Source organism: Asparagus officinalis, chromosome 5, assembly GCF_001876935.1.
Source record: "Asparagus officinalis chromosome 5, Aspof.V1, whole genome shotgun sequence".
In the NCBI taxonomy this organism is placed as follows: domain Eukaryota; kingdom Viridiplantae; phylum Streptophyta; class Magnoliopsida; order Asparagales; family Asparagaceae; genus Asparagus; species Asparagus officinalis.
In genome coordinates, this window is record NC_033798.1 from 41,141,069 (window position 1) to 41,160,865 (window position 19,797).

At 35.2% G+C, this 19,797-nt stretch overlaps 2 protein-coding genes across 3 annotated transcripts; one reads left to right on the forward strand and one right to left on the reverse strand.

Moving 5' to 3' along the window:
- On the reverse strand, positions 6,467 to 8,327 carry LOC109841747. The gene is made up of 2 exons (XM_020410690.1): positions 7,587 to 8,327; positions 6,467 to 7,459 (listed from the first exon to the last, which is right to left on the reverse strand). Exons 1-2 carry the CDS (start codon positions 8,325 to 8,327, stop codon positions 6,467 to 6,469), a joined length of 1,734 nt encoding a protein of 577 aa, XP_020266279.1.
- Positions 10,371 to 18,332, forward strand: LOC109843005 (E3 ubiquitin-protein ligase RGLG2-like). Of its 2 annotated transcripts, none has more exons than XM_020411926.1 (12): positions 10,371 to 10,502; positions 12,503 to 12,728; positions 14,201 to 14,285; positions 14,381 to 14,521; positions 14,602 to 14,715; positions 14,913 to 15,010; positions 15,970 to 16,049; positions 16,260 to 16,365; positions 16,447 to 16,574; positions 16,667 to 16,844; positions 17,844 to 17,900; positions 17,989 to 18,332. In XM_020411926.1, exons 2-12 carry the CDS (start codon positions 12,555 to 12,557, stop codon positions 18,067 to 18,069), a joined length of 1,242 nt encoding a protein of 413 aa, XP_020267515.1. In that variant the 5' UTR covers positions 10,371 to 10,502; positions 12,503 to 12,554; the 3' UTR covers positions 18,070 to 18,332. The 2 variants fall into 2 exon arrangements, with proteins under 2 accessions (XP_020267515.1, XP_020267516.1); XM_020411927.1 differs by lacking the exon at positions 10,371 to 10,502 and adding an exon at positions 10,579 to 10,666.

Genomic DNA, 19,797 nt, shown 5'->3' on the forward strand with positions numbered 1-19,797 from the left:
GAGAGAGAGAGAGAGAGAGAGAGAGAGAGAGAGAGAGAGAGAGAGAGAGAGAGAGAGAGAGAGAGAGAGAGAGAGAGAGAGAGAGAGAGAGAGAGAGAGAGAGAGAGAGAGAGAGAGAGAGAGAGAGAGAGAGAGAGAGAGAGAGAGAGAGAGAGAGAGAGAGAGAGAGAGAGAGAGAGAGAGAGAGAGAGAGAGAGAGAGAGAGAGAGAGAGAGAGAGAGAGAGAGAGAGAGAGAGAGAGAGAGAGAGAGAGAGAGAGAGAGAGAGAGAGAGAGATCCTTTTTATTTATTTCAATTTCCAACCACTCCCCAATCCATGTGAATGTGGGTCCCGATTTCAATGAGTGGAAGGGAATATGTCACCCACTATCAAGCACAAAAACATGTGTTTGGTACCAAGCATAAAAACTTGTGCTTGGTACCAAGCATACCTATTTTTCTCATATATACATATATGAGAGATTCTTATGTCAACTTAAGTAGACCATCCACCAAACTTTCTATTCATTGATGATACCTAGGGATCCATGCAAGATATGAAGTGTCTTTATATATATATATATATAAGTGTGTGTGTGTGTGTGTACTAGTTTTTATGCACGTGTAGTGCACGTGGTTAAATATCATGATTATTTAAATTGATAAAAATAAAGTAAAAATAAAAAAAGAGAACAAAGTATTTTGTGGGATTGATCATCATATCAATGATCTCTCTCTCAAATAAAATATTATCATTGTTTCTTTTAACCCAGACTGTGACCACATAATCTACTATTTGTGAGATATAAACACATTACTTTAGTACAACATATTTATTTATTAGTATCTTGAAGTCTTCAGAAGATGGGTGATCAATCAATTCGTAAAGGAATTTTTCATATGAATTTACTTGCAATATGTTCATTAAACTTTTAGTTATGGTTTTACTCATATTCACGTTAACTTTTAGTTTGTTATTATACTCATATTTATATTATCTAATATTATCATTCAATTTTATAACTCATTCTCTGTATCATAGAAGTAAAACTAAAACTATAAAGAATTATTTTCTTGCGAAATTAGAGCAGGGAGATTATGATATATTTTGCCATGTGCTCTAAATATTAAAAAATTCTTTGATGCAAGGTCCTTATCAAATCTTGACTCAAACGATGTGCATAAAAATGATACTATAACTCACTTGCTTAGGCCAATTGTATTGTATATATGGCATATAACTCATCTAGAATATCCGTATCTGGTAAGTGGATTTTGCTATTATGAGAGAAAAATGTTAGAGGCTCGTATTCAAACTTTTTGGCTCTGTAATATCTCTTTTTTTCCCTCTCATGAAACCATGAATAAATTTTTTATTTTCTTCTCAACCATTAACTATTTTGCCGCTATCTCCACCAGTGCATTCTCCTTCTCTAAGTTCTTATCATTTTCTTTGACCGTTAAGTTAGCTTCTTTCTCCTGGGATTTAATGATTTTATTGTTTTATTTTGTGAAATCTACATGGGTTTTTGTGTTTGAGTGAAAAATCGAAGTGGGTTTGTTTGTATTGTGTCTTGAGAGTTTTATGGGTTGAGGGTTTTTCGTTTTGAGCACCAAATTGGGATTTTGACGTTTGGGTTTTTTCTACTTTTGATTGTTGGTGATGGGAATCCCCTTTCATGAAATCTTAATGAGTTTGATTAGTTTTCGACAATGAGAAATTTGAGATGGAGGGATTTTTTTCCAATTAATTCTCTCTTCATGTTATCTAGAGTGGGCAAAGGGAAACGTTTATGATTTGAGAATAATGAATTATATTTCTAATTTGTTTTATTTGTTTTAGTTGAATAATTTACTTGATATCTACTATCGTTCCTCATTTTAATCTAAAACATTACCATGTTATATTTTCTTGTTCTTGCATGTGGAGTTCATTCATTTTTGATGAGTGTGGATTCGTATTTGGGATATTTTCATATGTAGATCTGGGATATTTCATATTAGAATAATCATCTTGAATATTGTTGTACTCATATCTTTATCTTTGTTTGTATCTGATTTGTACTGATGACTACACTATACGTTATGTTGCCTTCTCATATATGTTTTTTATTATGCTAGTATTTATTTTCCTCAAGTTTGTTGGGTTGTTGGTTATTTATTGTTGCTAACTATATAAAGCTTGTGGAACGCTAATTTAAATTAGGTAATCGTCTCGCACGGCTCCTAAGTGATAAAAGAAGAAGAACTCATCTTCTTTCTTTTTTGATTACCTTCCTCGCGTATGTATATGACCGAATCCATTTGATTTCTAAATGTTCTATACATGAAGGAAATCTTGGTGATTGTTTGAGAACTTAATTTCCTACCAACATGAGGATTATGCAGTGCCCATGTATTGCTAGGGTTGCTCAAATATTCTCTTCAAATTTATTAATATGTTTCTCATACCATGTAATCTATAGCTACTCTACTCAAACCCTTACACAAATCAAAGTGTTTGCTCCCAACACCCTATGTATCATCATCTTCTAATCAAGAATCATACCAATATGTATTTTAATTTAATCTATACATTCTTTTTTGGTATTATCACCTCTGTCGTGTTCTACATGTCGTGTTCTACATATTGGTATGAATGTGTTGTATTTAAAAAAATTTATCAAGGGTAAAGCCATAGATTACATGGTTAAAATATTACACCTTATAATAAAAGAGCCTTGACTGAGTATGAATGTGTTGTAGTCTACACAAAAACTGAAACTAATTAAAAGCATGCAAAGCAAAAAAATAAAAAAATAAAAAAGAAGAAGAAAGGTATTTGTTTTCTATTTCGGTTTAATCAAATAAAATATATAATCAAATAAACCCAAATTAAAATAATATCAAATATGAAGATTTACCTTGATAGATGGGAGAACCTGCAACAATTAAATCATTAATCCTTTAAATACTGCATGAAAATTGAAGAAATTAAAAAAATATCAATTGCCATAAAATGTAATTGCAGTGCAAAACAAGTATCACCATTAAATCAGATACACAATATTTCAAAAGAATAATCATGAAAATAAAAAAAAGAACATACATGTTGAAGGAGATGAAGTTACTATGAAAATTATGTAATTTCTTGATTTATATATAGGTATGAGGTGTTGCATGTAATAGGATAATAGTCATAATTAGAGTTCTCTTTGTACAAACATTTAAAATTTAAAAATTAGAATTTGATTATGATTGTTATATGTCAGCTATTGCAGTTACGCAATTATTAGTACATAAATGTTACCGGTGCTTCAAATACTAATCCCTAAAATTGTTGTTAGAGTGTATAGATAAGAATATTTAGCTAATCCTATTATCAATAAGATTTGAATTTCTTTGCTGCATCTTTTAAACAACAGAAGTAGCTCTCTTATTGATTTGAAGATAGGGTGAAATAAGTGAGAAGAATTGTTCTTTTGATAAAACTCTTAGCAACCAAGATCACCTATTTTTGGGTAAAAAGTAAGATTTTGACCACTTATTTTTGGATAAAATCGGTGACTCATTGTTAAAATGACGAAGACAGAGACATAGTTTGAGAGAGAGATTATAATTAAATTTCTAATGTTTAGTGAGACAGAGATCATCGAAGCGAGATTCACCTCTTCACCTTCTTCAAAGAAAATCCAACGTGTGAATTCCTAATCTTAATAGTTCACTTAGTCGATCATGTATGATTCTTTATAAATCTATATGAACTCATATTTATTGAATTAGTGTTATAATATAGGCATCATTGTTTTCTTCCCCACGTGCTTGAATTAAAATATTTTAAATTTTATTATGGATTAGGGTTATGGTTTTCATTGGGTATAATTAAATATTTATTTATTCTGTTGCTTTATTTTTAGAATCCTAACTTGCACGTGGACTTCAAAAATGTTAGAATTTGATTATGATTAGGATAGTTATACAATTTAAAAGTTAGAATTTGATTAGGAGTAGGATAGTTCAAAAGTGTTCATAAAGGGTATATATATATATATATATATATATATATATATATATATATAATACTATATATATATATATATTATATGGAAAAGTGTCCGTAAGGTGACGCCTTTAGATAATCATCTTAAGGACGCGGCCTAAAATACATGATTGAGCTAACATGTGGTATGTCCGCTCAGTCAAAGATTTGATCTACATATTCTAAAACCCACAACACACCAAGTTTGGGGTGAACTCCATCGTCGGTCGTTCATGAACCCTTTGTCGAGGCCATGTGAAATGTTCTACTTCATTCGAAACCGTTTAAAATTGATACGAGTGGATGAAGGCTCAGAACGACGACGGCGTTCACCCCAAACTTCGGTAGTGTTTGGTGATTTAGAATATTGTGTAGATCAAGTTCAACGAGCGGATCATTCACACTGTAGCTCAATCATGTGATTTTAGGCACGTGGCATTAGATGATTATCTAAGACGTACATTAGGAAACTTCTCCATATATATATATATATATATTATATAAATATATATATTATATATATATAATATATATATATTATATATAATATATACTATATATATATATAATATATATTATATATATATATATAATATATATATATATATATATATATATATTATATATATAATTATATCAGGGAGAAGTGTTCCTTAAGTGACGCATTAGATAATCATCTAATAAACGCGGGCCTAAAATCACATGATTGAGGCTATCTTATGGATCGGTCACTCAGTTAAACTTGATCTACATATTCTTAAAACCCCACACACAAGTTTTGGGGTGAACCCGTCGTCGTTTGACCCTTTATCCACTCGTATCAATTTTAACGGTTTCAAATGAATAGAACTTTTCACATGGCTCGACGGAGGGTCAAACGATGATGGGTTTTCCCCAAACTTGGTGTGTTGGGGTTTTAGAATATGTAGATCAAGTTCAATGGAGCGGATCATCCACAATGTATCTAAATCATGTGATTTTATACCGTATCCTTAGATGATTATCTAAGGCGTCACCTTAGGAACACTTTTTCATATATATATACAGCATGAAGGTCTCGAAATATTTGCTCTCTTAGCGAACTCTGGGGTATGCACAATTGATCGCCATGAAATAGATAACCATCCTGAATATGAAAGCCTTTAACTGATCTATTTTGAAGACAGTCATTCCAAATCTTCTTAAAATCGTCATCCTCCGCATAAAGCTCCTTAAGATACTCAAACGCAATCACTTCAGCCTTCAAAGTTACCAACAATCCAGCCCTCCTACTGAGTGCATCTGCAACCTTATTCTGCTGCCCGGATTTATGCTTCAAAACGAAGGTGAAACGCTGCAGATATGCAATCCAACGAGCATGCATACGGTTGATGGTAGTCTGACTATTAAGGGTCTTCAAGGCCTGATGATCAGTGTGAAGCAAAAACTCTCTCGAGATCAAATAGTGCTCCCAATGCTTCAAAGACTGAACTATGGCATATAATTCTAGCTCATATGTGGTCCACTTCTGTCGAGCTTCGCTTAGTTTCTCACTGTAAAAGGCAACTGGACGCCCTTCCTGAGATAAAACACCACCAATTCCTATGATGGACGCATCACAATCAACTTCAAAGACTTTTTGAAAATCTGGAAGTGCAAGCACAGGTGCGGTGGACAACTTCTCCTTGATCAGTGCAAAGCTACGATCTGCTTCTTCCCCCCAATTGAACTTTCCTTTCTTCATGCATTCAGTTATAGGTGCTACAATGCTGCTGAAATTTCTTACAAATCTCCTATAGAATGTTGCTAGGCCATGAAAACTACGAACTTCGCTGACAGTCTTCGGGGTAGGCCAATCCCTAATAGCACGAACCTTCTCTTCATCAACATGAATACCCTCTGCACTAACAACAAAGCCTAGAAACACGAGGCTACTGGTCATGAAGTTGCACTTCTTCAAATTAATGTACAACTTATTCTCCTGCAAAACTGTTAGTACCTCCCTCAAGTGGTCCAGATGTGCAGCCCCACTCTGGCTATAAATCAGGATATCATCAAAGTAAACTACGACGAACTTGCCGATAAAGGGTTTTAATACCTGATTCATCAATCGCATGAAAGTGCTAGGGGCATTAGAAAGACCAAAAGGCATGACTAACCACTCGTACATGCCTTCTTTTGTCTTGAAAGCAGTCTTCCACTCATCTCCTTCCCTAATCCGAATCTGATGATAGCCGCTCTTGAGATCTATCTTGGAGAACACCTTTGAACCAGATAACATGTCTAGCATGTCTTCCAAGCGTGGAATAGGAAATCTGTACTTCACCGTAATCTTGTTGATAGCCCTACTGTCCACACACATACGCCACTCTCCGTTCTTCTTTGGGACTAGTAGTGCTGGCACTGCACACGGACTCATGCTAGGTCGTATAAGGCCCTTCTGGATGAGATCATCCACCTGCTTCTGCAAAATCTCTCCTTCCTTCGGACTCATCTATAGTGTGGCAGATTTGGTAGTCGGGATCCAGGGATAAGGTCGATCTGATGTTGAACGTCCCTAAGCATGGGTAATTCAGAAGGAAGATCATCAGGCATAACTGCATCAAACTGTTGTAAGAGGGTCTGTACTTCATGTGGAGTTTCGACAGTGGCAGACTCCTCTTTTCCCGAAACTACAAGGGCATAAATCTCATCAGATTGCTTCACATCTTTCATAAAGTCTTCATTGTCAACGACCAAGAAATTCTTCTTTTCAGCCACAATGGTTTTGACAGGTCCCTTCTCGGTTAGAGGCTTGAGCACAATTCGGCGACCATCCTTCTTAAAGATGTAGACGTTATCTTTCCCTCTATGCGTGGCATCAACATCAAACTGCCAAGGTCTGCCTAACAACATATGACATGCATCCATCTCTACTACATCGCACAATGCCTCATCCACATAAGTTCGGCCAATGGAAAAGGATACCCGACACACTTCATCAACCTGTACGTCATTACCCTTGCGAATCCAGCCGATCTTGTAAGGAGCGGGATGCTTTTCCGTCTTCAGCCCTAACTTCTCCACCATGCGCCGAGATACAATATTTTCGCTGCTCCCACTATCAATGATGACATCGCAGATCTTCTGTTGCACCGTACATCTCGTTCGAAAGATATTATGCCTCTGTGGTGGTTCTTCTGCCTTTGGAGCCAACAATAGTCGCCGCACAACACATGAGAGTTGTTCCCCATCATCAGCATCCAACCCATCATCATAGTCTTCAACATTGTCTCGGTCTGTATCATCATCTTCATGATCCACCATGTTCACAGTACCTCTTTTAGGGCACTGATTGGAACGATGACCAGGCTGTCCGCATCTATAACACTTGATCGGGTCAGGTTTGGCATAAGGGTTCGTTGGAGTAGGCTTCTTCGCTGCAGTCGTCGCTGGCCCCTTGCCCTTTTCTGTCGTAGAATCTTGATCAGGAACAGTTTGAGACTGTTTATTCCCACCACGATTAAAGTTCGTGCGCGAACCGTCAGAAGCTGCCCACGATCCTTTACTATTTCGTCCAAGCTGTCGCTCCACCTTCTCGGCTAAGCTAAACCTTCTCGGCTAGGCTAACCGTGTCTGCCAATGTATAGGTATGCTGTAAAGATACACGATCTTGAATCGCTATCCTTAATCCCCCAATGTATCGAGACATCTGCTGCGCCTCGCTCTCGTGTAAATTGTTGTGGGATGACAGTCGATAGAACTCCTGCGTATACTCATCCACGGATCTTCCACCTTGCCTACAATTCTGATACTGCCCAAATAAAACTTGTTCATAATCACTTGGTAAGAAACGGGCTCTCAGTAGCTTCTTCATCTTTTCCCACCTATCGACCTTCGGCTTTCCTTGACGAGATCGATTCAGACAAACAGACTCCCACCAAGCCGAAGCTCCACCTTTGAGTCTGTAAGCCACCAATTTAACCTTACGTTCTTCAGGGATCTCCATATACTCAAAGAACCTCTCTACTTCTGCAATCCAGTCGAGAAACTCTTCAATATGAAGTTGCCCGTTGAAAGATGGCAGATCCATCTTCATCTTGAAACCTCCAGCGTCATAATTATCCCTTTGTCGTCGGTCTCTGCGATAAACACCGCGGCGTGGGGGTGCATAGTGATCTTCCTCGCTGTCGGAATCTTCATACGGAGTCGGTTCACGTCGTTGGCGACCATCAACGCGATTTCGATCTCCTACAATCTCCAGACGCTCTACTGCCACTGCTATTCGCTCCACGACAGTCTTCATCTGATTGACATCGGCCTTTAGCATGTCGAACTCAGTTCGAGAGATAGGGGCTTCATCACCTGCCATCGGATCGGAGGAATAAGGCTCTGATACCAATTGACGCAGCGCGGAAGTTGTAACCTCGGAATCCACCAAGGGTGTTCTCTGAATCCACAAAGAACGATCTTCGAATCCACGAAGAGCTTCGAATCCACGAAGAAATATTGAGGAAAAACAAAATTTTATTAATAAAAAGTTATGCCTCTAGGGCTTACAAGACTCTTCCACGTGTAATTTTATCTTATTAATACTTTCAATTTAAGAGTAGCGTGAGTGGATGGACAAACAAAATTATAAAACACAAGAATAATATCATTATTTCCTTAAAGTTGTAAAAGGTCGCTATCCATAGTGCTATCAAAGTTAAGTCGCTCTTTTAAAAAGGAAGGTTCTTTTTGGGTAAGGAGTTAATTTTAAAAGCAAGCATAGGTTAGTGAAACAATAGGTACACAATTAATTATGCTAGGAATAACTTAAATATTATAAATTTGATTTTGAGCATTTGGCTAAATTATTTTGGAGAATAACCAGTATAAATATTCTAATATAATTTGTAATTTTAATTTACATCATTTTAATAAGATAAATTGTTATTATACCTTCAGTGGCTATCACTCATCATTTAACTCGTTTATAAGCATTATCATCCTTGGATGGATATTTTAAGGACAGATTGTACAGAACCCCCTTGCCACTCCCTCATGCATAGAGAGGATAAGTACTGTGATTAAATGATTGAAAAATGACAAATGATATTGAAAGTATAAATAGGAAGGTTATATGGAACTTACCCTTTTTAACCAAGTAATAATAATCTTTCTATTTTCAAATCACATTACAAGTTGCTTGACAAACTATACTTTGTGCTACATTTCTTCAAAATTACACATAACTATTATGATATGATTTAAAATGATATGTGAATCTCATTCAAGAATTAAACTTTTATAACATCATTTCACATTCATATGATTTATTCAAAGGGCAATTATAACAAAAGGGTATGGAACACAAAGAGAGACTGTTTTCTTTCTAATTTTTAATTTTTAATTTTTTATTTTGATAAAGCGGGACTGGTATTAGTTAGAGACAATAATTGGTCTCAAAAAAATAAAAAAAATAAAAAAAGGAAAAGAAGAAGAGATAAGGGGCTGTTTGGTTGTTGTTGGTAAAGTTGTGTTTTTATGACACAACTTGGAAAGTTGTTGTCCACCTCATCAATTTCACTTTTATACTTTTCTTTGTTTGTTTTTGATTCCATTGGAATCATAAAACACTTGTTTGGTTTGCAAAATGAAACTTTAATTGTTTGTTTGGAAAGTGTAAAAAGTGGTCCCTACTCAAATGATCATATTGGTTGGAATTATTTTTTATTATTTTTTCCTAACTTCAATGTTAGCTTTCTCCTAAAATCATGTCTTTTTTTCATGAAATCACTTTACAAGCCACATAAGCATATGAAATCACTTTACACTATTTTCACAACTACAAACAAACAATTGAAAGTGATGAAAGCTGACATTGGGACCCAATTTTTTACACTTTACATCCTTTTACATGGTAAAAACATACAACCAAACAGCCCCTAACTGTTGGGATTTTTAATTAATATAAGCCGATCATTTTTGGGTAAATCTCCGGGGATCACTTTATATAAAAATTCAAGCTATTTTCGTCTAAAAAAATCCATGCTATTTCTTATCCACTTACATATAATTATGGTTAGTAAAATCTCTTTAAATATGGGTAATATAGATTATCTTAACTTATTTATTTCAAACTTAATACTGTTTGCCAAAATCCAGATGGAGCTGTTTTGGTAATTGCTAAATTAATTTATCGAAAGGTAATATAGATATATTTATTATTTTTTAAAAATAGGAAAATGTGGATTATGTTAACATTTGTAGTTAAAAAAATTGGTAAGTTAAAGCTCTAGTTTAATCTCCATAAATCCCGATCTAACACGATGCCAAAATCCAAATAAAGCTAAATGAATAATTGCCAAACGAAGTCATTGTCCATAAATTAAATTTGTCCTTTAATAGGAAGAAAAACAAGGGCTTTTCTCTCAAATTTGCCTCTTTCGTACTATTATTTTAGACGGAGGCTTCTTTGCTGGTGGCTGGCGAGCCTTTGAGAATCGCCGCTTTGAAGTCCCCGAAACGACACGGGAAAAACTCTGTGTCGGCCGAAACGCTGGTATTTATCCGATATTTAATTGTTTTTATGCTAATATTTTAATATAAATTGATCCATAGTTCTCCATTCCGTGGTTCAGTCTTTCAAAAATCGCTTTCTTAATGTCTTTGACGGGTTCCTTGTAATTTCCTAAGGCTTAATTGGGAAAGAAACAGCCAATGCAGGTGATTAATTATAGTGATCATTTTGCTAATGATGTGATTTATCATCTGGGTAAGAGTCAAAATTGAATCTTGTGTTAGTATGTTGAGTGTTTGGGATTTAGGGCTGTTGTGATTCAAATTTTGTCTGTAAAGTTCGGTATGTTATTCAAATCTCTTTATAATTTTTATCATGTTTTCTGGATTTTGTTGTAGAACTGTGCATAGCTCTCTTTGGGAATCGCCTGTATATGTGAAAATATCTGGATGCATGCCTGATATTTTTGTTAGAGTATTTTTTTTTCGTAATTGGAGTACATAATTTTCTGGATTAGTATTGGAGTTGTACCTTAAGTTAGCATTTTGATTGTTGCTATATAATTTCATATGATCTCTCTGCTAAATAAGAAATCATGCTTTATTCTATCTATAAAATCTAGTCAGTTTGGTGCTTTAGTGCTCACTTTGAAATATACATAAGTCTCTGCATGATTGTACAAAATCATATAATTGTTTTCTTGGAATCATATTTTCAAGCTTGAATAAGAATGGAGTTCTGGAGAGTTTAACAGATCTTTTGCTTCATTATATAGCTCTCTCTTTGTTTAGATTTGCTGGAAAATATTTATTATTTGGGGGATTGGATGGATTGCATTAATGGTTTCATATTTTGGTATTTAGTACTCTGTCTTTTATTTCTACTTGGTAATTTTTGTAGATACTAGTGGGGTTTAAACTTCGAATATATTTCACACTATGAAGAAGCTTCATCACTGTAATTCAAGGGCGCTTGTTATTCAAATTTGGATGTAAAAATCCTTTGGTGCATTTCTTTCTTACTTTCATTGGTGGATCTTTCATTTTTATTTGCTGCCTTCTGGTATAATCCTATTTGATTTATATTAGTTCCATTCCAGTTTTTTCTAAAGGATGAAACAATATATCTCTTAACAGTAATTCAGTTGGTAGTTTATTGTCAATAATCTGGTGTAAACTGCTTCCAACTTCGACATAGATTGACTTGACAACTATTTTCCAATGATTAGTGTTCTTTTATTTATGGGAGACTTGGAGTGCTCTTTGATTTTCAGTTAAGACTTTAAGCTCTCGTTAGGTGCTAGTTAAGGATCACTGTATGTCCCATGTGAATGGATTCTTACTCGATCTCTATAAAATTTCAATCATAGTTTTAAATTTGTTTCCTTTGATTAGACAATCTAAGTAGTTCTTATGCCTCCTTTTATAATGGATAGTTTTTGGATTTCATATTTTAAAATCTTTTCTCCTTCATCTTTTGTATATATATGTGATGCTTAATAAATTAGTCCTGTTGACTCTATACCCTTGAATTTTCTGAAGATAAAGATGTAATAATAGTTTGCACGGTCACTACAATTGATGACTGAGATATCTTGTTTGTTTGCATTAATACTAAAGATTTTTGAAGTAGATCATAATGAGATTATCTTTTGGAGGAAGAATCCTTTGTACAAGTATGATATAGCTGTATGGTAATATGGAGATCTCATTTATGTTTGTCAGATGCCTAAGTTTTCATCAGTTTATTTGATTTCTTATTTTATTGTATAAGAATCCTTTGTACAAGTGTGATGTAGCCGTATGGTAATATGGAGATATTATTTATGTTTGTCAGATGCCTAAGGTTCCTTTGCACATTTCTTTTTAGATTTTCTGCCTTTTTATTCTTTTATTTCAGTTCCCTTTCGTTTTTCTTTCATTTTTTGTTTTAAGAAAGGTGATGAAAATCTGTTCCTATGGACCTTAACAATTTTCAGTTTGAAATTCAATTAATTCTTTGCTGCTAAGCAAATGATTGAAACATTTTCTTTGTGGGAGCAGGCTGTTTCTTCACTAGAAGCTTCAAAGGTTTTGTAAGTGTTAAACTGTAATCATGGGAGGAAAATCATCAAAAAGCAGGAGCTCCTCTCATAATTATGGAAGAACTTCTTCACAGAGCACCGCAAGGTACTCATCTAACTCTGAGAACTATATGCAGCCCGAGGCTGTAGAGAGGGTGCAGAGAAAGTATTCAAAGATTGATGACAATTACCAAACACTTAACCAAGTATGTCACAAGTCTTAGCTTCCTCTCTTCTTTGTTGGATTTTTAATGTTATCTTGTTTCACATAGGGTGTGATAGTGTACAACTATATTTTTGATGCAACCCTATTGCATATGAGCTATATAATGCAGTTTGATTGTGTCAAATATACATTTTGATTATCTGCTTTGGAAATTGACGTACATAGTAAATGTAGATAGATTAGTAGATTGGAGTTTGGGCATGAATTTTGGCCTGCATTGTTAAACTTCTCGACATTTTTTTGAAGGAAGGTGAAGAGGATGTAAAATGAGAAAGAAAGCTATTTAATGTGTTTAGATCTTTCGATCAAATATCTGAGAAGGAAAGTAGAATTTTCTCTGCTCGTTAAGACAAGAAATAAGTGAGTAAGCTATATGATCTGTGAATGGGAAGATATGTTGCTCAATCCTGCATAATGACCAGAAAATCTTGATACTCTATTGTTCCACGGTATTCATGAGCTTTGGAAGCAAAATGTCAAGAGTTCGGTACCAAAATTCACTTTCGTTATTTTTTGATTTTTGGTAGGACTATATTGGCTTGAGCTTCCCATTTCCGTGTTGCTTACATATTTAATCAAATGCTAATGATGTGCGACTTTCTATCGTTCAAGTAATTTTGTAAAAGATTCATCATAACTTGCTGCATTCCCAAAAGTCAAAGTGACTAGATAAATTTTAACTTTGTAAATATGTCAATACTACTTTCCATTTTTCATATATTTCTCTTTTGAAAATAAAATTTGCATTCAATGTATCCATTTGGTGTCCACCCAACGCTTATACCTTTTGTTTCTGGACTCATGCATTTCAGTACCAAAAATCTACTTTCTTTGTGTTCACAGAAATAGGAGTCTTGAATCTTGATAAATTTTTACACTTATTTTAGATCTTTGCACATGCCTTTGTTGTATGCTAAATTTAATGTATTTGAACTGTAATTCGAGCATTTTAATGCATCTCCATGAATTCTTTTTTTTAAATATCCAATGACTAGAAAGCTGTAAATCCTTTTCTAACTGTTTAATATAAATCTGTTTTACATCTGACCTTTAGACACACAAAGCTAAGTCATTATGTTTTGTTAATTGATAGTCAATGTTAATCTATAGGCAGTATTCAAGTTTTTGTCCCCTTTACTCCTGCGGAAGATTTTGACAAATCTTCTCTCTGGTGAATCAACCTTAAATATATTCCTGTACAATGGATCAAATAAAAATAGCACTGTTATAAAGTTTAAGGTTCCATTTTACAGAAAAACTTAATTTTTGTTCCATCTGACTAGAAATGTGAAGCTATTTTAGACAAAATGAGATGCAATTTATTTTGAAGTTCTAAGAGTTACTTATGATCAGACTTTGCTGTGGTCGTGTGATAGTCTTTTTCCTCAGAATGAGTTAGTGATGGCACCTAAAGCATTGACATATCATGGTTGCTTTCTCTTTTGCTCTTAGGTGACTGAAGCTCTGGCACAAGCAGGTCTTGAATCTTCAAATCTGATTGTGGGAATTGATTTCACAAAGAGCAATGAGTGGACAGGTAAGATAGATATACAGCCTATACTATATGCAGCTGATTGTTGGACTGAACCTCTTGATCTCATGGAACTTGTAACCAATATTTCTTACTTTCAGGCAAAATATCATTTAATCGGCGGAGCTTGCACTCCATAGGAACTACTCCAAACCCATATCAACAAGCAATATCTATCATAGGAAGAACCCTTGCCGTCTTTGATGAGGATAATCTCATTCCTTGCTTTGGATTTGGAGATGGTTCACATTTTCAACATACTTCTTTTTTTTTCAGCCAACAGATTATTTAGGGACTTACCATTGTTATTTCTTTTTTGTAGCCACCACTCATGACCAAGAAGTATTCAGTTTTTACCCAGATAACCAGCCTTGCAATGGTTTTGAAGAAGCTCTACAACGTTACCAGGAAATAGTTCCGGATCTTCATCTAGCTGGTTAGTTGGATGTTAGTGTTTTTTTTGGTGTGGTGGTGGGTGGGGTGGGGGGGGGGGGGGAGGGGAGGGGGGGGGGGGGGGGGGGGCGGGGGGGAGGGGGGGGGGGTTGGGCGGGGGAGGGGCGGGCGGGGGGGGGGGCAGGGGCAAGGGCTAAAGCTATTCGGTCAAAATCAGATTCTCTTCTTTTATTTGTGCAGGGCCAACATCGTTTGCACCGATAATTGAAACTGCCATAGGCATTGTCGATAGCACTGGCGGTCAATACCATGTTCTTCTTTTAATTGCTGATGGGCAGGTTAGTTATGATCTTGGGTTGCTGTCCAATGTGTCAGAAACTAATTCTTCTGTCTCAAATGGAATTTTTTGTGATAATCTCTATAACATTAATAACATTTTGCCAAACTGAAATTGCAATTCATAATTCTTTTGTTGAGAGTTGTGGTGGTATTTTGGAAGAAGGTTAAAATATTTTTTATGAATATATGTTTGTGAACTTATACTTTTAAAAGTCCCTTTTCTGCTCTTTAATGGATACTGGGTACAATTCTGTATGCACATTTTTTACCGTAAGATAGTTAATTAACAAAATTAGCAGAGAAATAATGTAGACCCAATGGATGACCGAAAAGTATAGGCGCTCTAAAACTTGAGTCACAATTAATGTTCTTGATCTTGAGTTTTTGACAGATAAAGTGTCAATAGGATCGCTGGTTTCATATATCTTTTCTTATTCATCAGAGGATAATAAAAAGTGCAACAGTGTACAATCCATAATGGTTTCCCTTTAGTCACTATTTGATGGACACATCATACCTAACATTTGGAGGTGTAAATATAAGATGGTTGTTTGTCTCTCTCTGCTTTTATACTTAGAAAAAAAAGGTCATGGTCGAACATATACTAATGCAGGTAGTACAATGATATCGAAATTGGTTCTTTTTTGTTAACTCTTATCCTGTTTATTATTAAATACACTCCATATTCTTAGAAATCTGTGAAGGTCTAAATAAATGCGAGTTCTTTATACTTCCAACTAATTGGATAAGAGCTTTGTTGTTGTTGTAGGTTTCTATCTGAACTGAAAACATGAGACTAATTCATACATTTCTAGTTAGTTTATCCCTGTCTTTCTGAATGGCTTACTAAACTAGTATTACTATGAGATGCTCATTTTTTAGCTTGATATATAATATCATTCAGCTTGCTATGCAGATAACTTTTTACCTATTTCTTTTCTCTGTGCATGTTTTCTAGGTAACGAGGAGTGTTGACACATGTCATGGAAAATTAAGTCAACAAGAAAGAGACACTATGAATGCCATTGTCAAGGCTAGGTAAATGTCAAATATAACATGAAGCTTTCTTTTTCAAATGTTTGCTCAATTCCAAATGTTCTAATCAATTTTTTTATTGTAATAGTGATTATTCCTTATCCATAGTAATGGTTGGAGTCGGTAACGGACCGGCAAATATAGCACGAGGCTTTCCATTTTCAAATGTTTGCTCAATTCCAAATGTTCTAATCGTTTTTTTTATTGTGATAGTGATTATCCCTTATCCATAGTAATGGTTGGAGTCGGCGATGGACCCTGGGACATGATGCGGGAATTTGATGATAATATACCTTCTCGGGCATTTGATAACTTTCAGGTTAATATTATCTTTATAAGCATATTTTTCTTAAGAGATAGTCTATGGTAAATTCTGGACCTTTGCCTTCTCTGAATGCAGTTTGTAAATTTTACGGAGATTATGTCACGGCAAATCCCTGATAGTAGAAAGGAGGCAGAGTTTGCTCTTGCAGCTCTAATGGAAATTCCGTCACAATATAAAGCAACTATAGATCTCCAACTTCTGGGGTATCAAACTCGTCCATTTTATTTGGCTTATTGTTGATATTGTTGATAATGTAATAATAACAAAAAGGCATAACATTTCTTTTCTCTTTTAGCCGGAGAAGAGGAACTCCAGTCAGAGTGTGCCTTCCTCCACCAAGAAGGAGCGGCACTTCAGCATATAATACTCCTAAATACTCAAGATCAATCAGTTTTGATCAAGCTCCTCAAGACCCTCAAGTTCCTATAAGTTCTTCTTCTGCTCCATTAGAAGGCTCCATCGAGGATAAGCTGGTATTTTCTGGTTTCAAAGATTTTATTCTAAACTCTAATAATAGTACCTGCTTTATTCAATAACTCAAAAATTGATCTGGCATTTTTTTTGTTACAATAGAAAATTATAACCCTTGTCACTACTTCGGATTTTTGTTGTAGTGATGGGGACATTTAGAATGGTATCATAGCAACTCACCAATCAAAAAAATTTAAAGCAAATTTTAAAAGAATTGATACCACTGAGTGAGCCAGGTTTTGGCCTCAAAAATGACACTAAATCTGCATGAGCATGCTAGAATATCAAATTAAAACCCTTCGACCCTCACGACAACTTCTAAATTCTACTGTACTGGTGGGGACATGTTTAATGCCGCTTACGAAAAATTTTGTTAATGGAAGATCGGTACATGCTTTACTTGTGCAATGAACAGTGTGACTCATGAGGAAGAAGTACTCTCCTAAAAATGTTTTTGATAGGGTCTCGAGATGTTTTACTTTTATTACTCCCCATTCCTCTGATAGCATGTTTTATAACTACTACACCTAAATAATGTACACATCTGAAGCTAGCCTAAGAGGTATCATTCTCGAGTAAGCGGGGTTAGGTATCATTCTTGAGTAAGCGGGGGTTATTAGCCCGATAATGTACACATCTGAAGGTAGCCTAGGAGGTATCATTCTCGAGTAAGTGCTTATTAGCCCAATAATGTACACATCTAAAGCTAACCTAGGAGGTAACATCGTCCTGCTACCAAAACGTGAGACTGTAATCTATCTTCCAAATACCCATCTCAAAATTAGGCATCAGTTTGAAGAAAGAAAAAAGATGAGGTGATGATGGAACTAACTAGTTTTATGATGGATCTTCTGCTTGCGAAGGTAAGTTTAGAGTAATGAAAGACATTTGTAAGTATATTATAAAATCGTGCTACAAATGGTTTGAGATTCAAATTTAATCGGTTATTCATAATGCCAGACGTCCTGTTACCATTTATAACTAACTCTGTTTCCTTGCAGACGTGTTCCATTTGCCTTTGGCAACCAAAGAACCTTGCCTTTGGATGTGGGCATCAGGTATAACACAACCCAACATCAGTGATAGTGCAATTTTCTTAATTCTTTGTAGTTGTTACATAACCACTTATATAATTTCGATTTGCAGACTTGCGACAACTGTGGGAAAGAAATGAAAACTTGCCCCTTCTGCCAGCGCAAGATAGACACCCGAATAAAGCTCTACTGATGCTTGAAGCTCTCCATTGATGATCGCATCGGTAGCTTAGTTTATAAATACATTTCTGAAAAACCAGTTTATAGTTTGATCTCACTGTTGAATTGTTTTCTCTTGGCAGTATAGTGTAAATATTGGTAGCTGATAGATGGATTATTAAAGTTTGCAGAGTTACCTTGTTGATGATAGCTTTACCTTTGTTTCCTATAGTTTGTGTAAATAAGTTTGAGATAACTATGGAAGCCTGTTGGCATTTGGTGTGACTTTTGTCATTGCACTTTTGTCTTGGGAAGCAGTTATTTGTTACCTTTTGCTTATTGTCCTAGTACAGAGAAATATTTATGTTTGGTTTTGTAATTTTAGGGGTGTTTGGTTTTCAATTTACAAAAAAAAAAGGGGGGGGCGGGGGGGGGCGATACAACTGTAGTTGTTTGTTTCTTCTCCAATTGCAGCCTCGTTTCACCCCTTTTTCTTCTTGTGTTTTGTAATTCAAGTCTACCCACCGCTGTACATTGAAAGCTCTCTTTCTTTTATTTCCGTTATCTGGTCATGTTAATCTTGGGGTACACCCCCCCCCCCCCCCCCCCGCGGCCGACGTGAGATCTAATTTAAATTAGTTTCTCTCAAAAAATGGAATTATAAAATAAGTTCTCAGAAGCTTTTAAGTTACATAGTGTCTATGTTATTAAAATTATTGTAGGCTACAATTATCAAATAGTTCGTTGTTTTCGCGATGCCTTCAGCTGGTATTGCTGTTGATAATCTGTTCTAAGTTAGATTTTCACTTATTTGCTGTAATTTATAAATCGTTTATTAGGGAGCCTAGGAGAACCTATATCAGAAAATTCTTTTTACCTTCCAATAATTTTCTCCATAGTTTTAGGAGCAGTAATTCTATCAGGAGTTACAAGTTTCAAATCAACGAAAGGTCCAAACTATCCATTACAAACTACATTCCTGAGCTAATGTTTTGCATCACGTCGAATGTTCTAAAGGGCTATCTGGGTCAAATCCTAAGATTTTAGGATTTACAATCTCATGAGAATTTCAAATCCATAATGTTTTATACATGTTGTGTGATTTCTGATATTTTGTTTGGTTCAACATTGTTATGGGAAAGAAAATTCTAAAACTTGTAATCTCTTGTTTTGTTTAAACCCAAAATTATAGGATAACAAATTTTATAATTTATAATCTAGTATTTATTTTATTTTAAAAAAAACGAATGTGTATATTACGGGTGGGGTGGGCCGACCAGGTTTAGGCCCGTGACCCGGCCCGCCGGGTTCAAAGCTAGGTTTAGCCTGACCTGGGCCAAGCGGGGTGGTCAACTTCTCTAATCTCGGATCTGGGACTGGACTCAGCTAGGTGTGGATCGGGTCTGACACGACCTATGGCCTGTGGGTCGTGGGCCTGTCCGTGGGTTTTTCGTCCAACTTTTTTTTTTCTATTTTTTACCTTTTTAATTATATAAAACTTATATTTATAATTATAATTTTTTTATTTTTTAATAATTTAAATTTGTATTAAACTATTTTTAACCATGTGTTAAACTTTTTAATCCTTCTAAATAGATAACAGCGAGCTTAAAGATCACTACTTTGTTTCTCAATGGGCTAAAAGACTCACAAGTCGAAGACATATATCTTTTTGACTTTGTTGGCAGCTAGTTGCAGACCCAATGGGCTAAAGGAAATAGCTAGACTACCCAAAAATATATATCATGGGCCGGGGCGGGTT

What these genes read in the sequence shown, in the direction of transcription:
- LOC109841747 (XM_020410690.1), bottom strand. Translation starts at nt 8,327, where the DNA reads ATGGCAGGTGATGAAGCCCCTATCTCTCGAACTGAGTTCGACATGCTA. An exon ending in CCTATACATTGGCAGACACG is followed by an intron (nt 7,460 to 7,586) that starts GTTAGCCTAGCC and finishes GGGAATAAACAG; the next exon opens with TCTCAAACTGTTCCTGATCA.
- LOC109843005 (XM_020411926.1), top strand. Translation starts at nt 12,555, where the DNA reads ATGGGAGGAAAATCATCAAAAAGCAGGAGCTCCTCTCATAATTATGGA. An exon ending in TTTTAATTGCTGATGGGCAG is followed by an intron (nt 15,011 to 15,969) that starts GTTAGTTATGAT and finishes CATGTTTTCTAG; the next exon opens with GTAACGAGGAGTGTTGACAC. An exon ending in GCTCCATCGAGGATAAGCTG is followed by an intron (nt 16,845 to 17,843) that starts GTATTTTCTGGT and finishes GTTTCCTTGCAG; the next exon opens with ACGTGTTCCATTTGCCTTTG.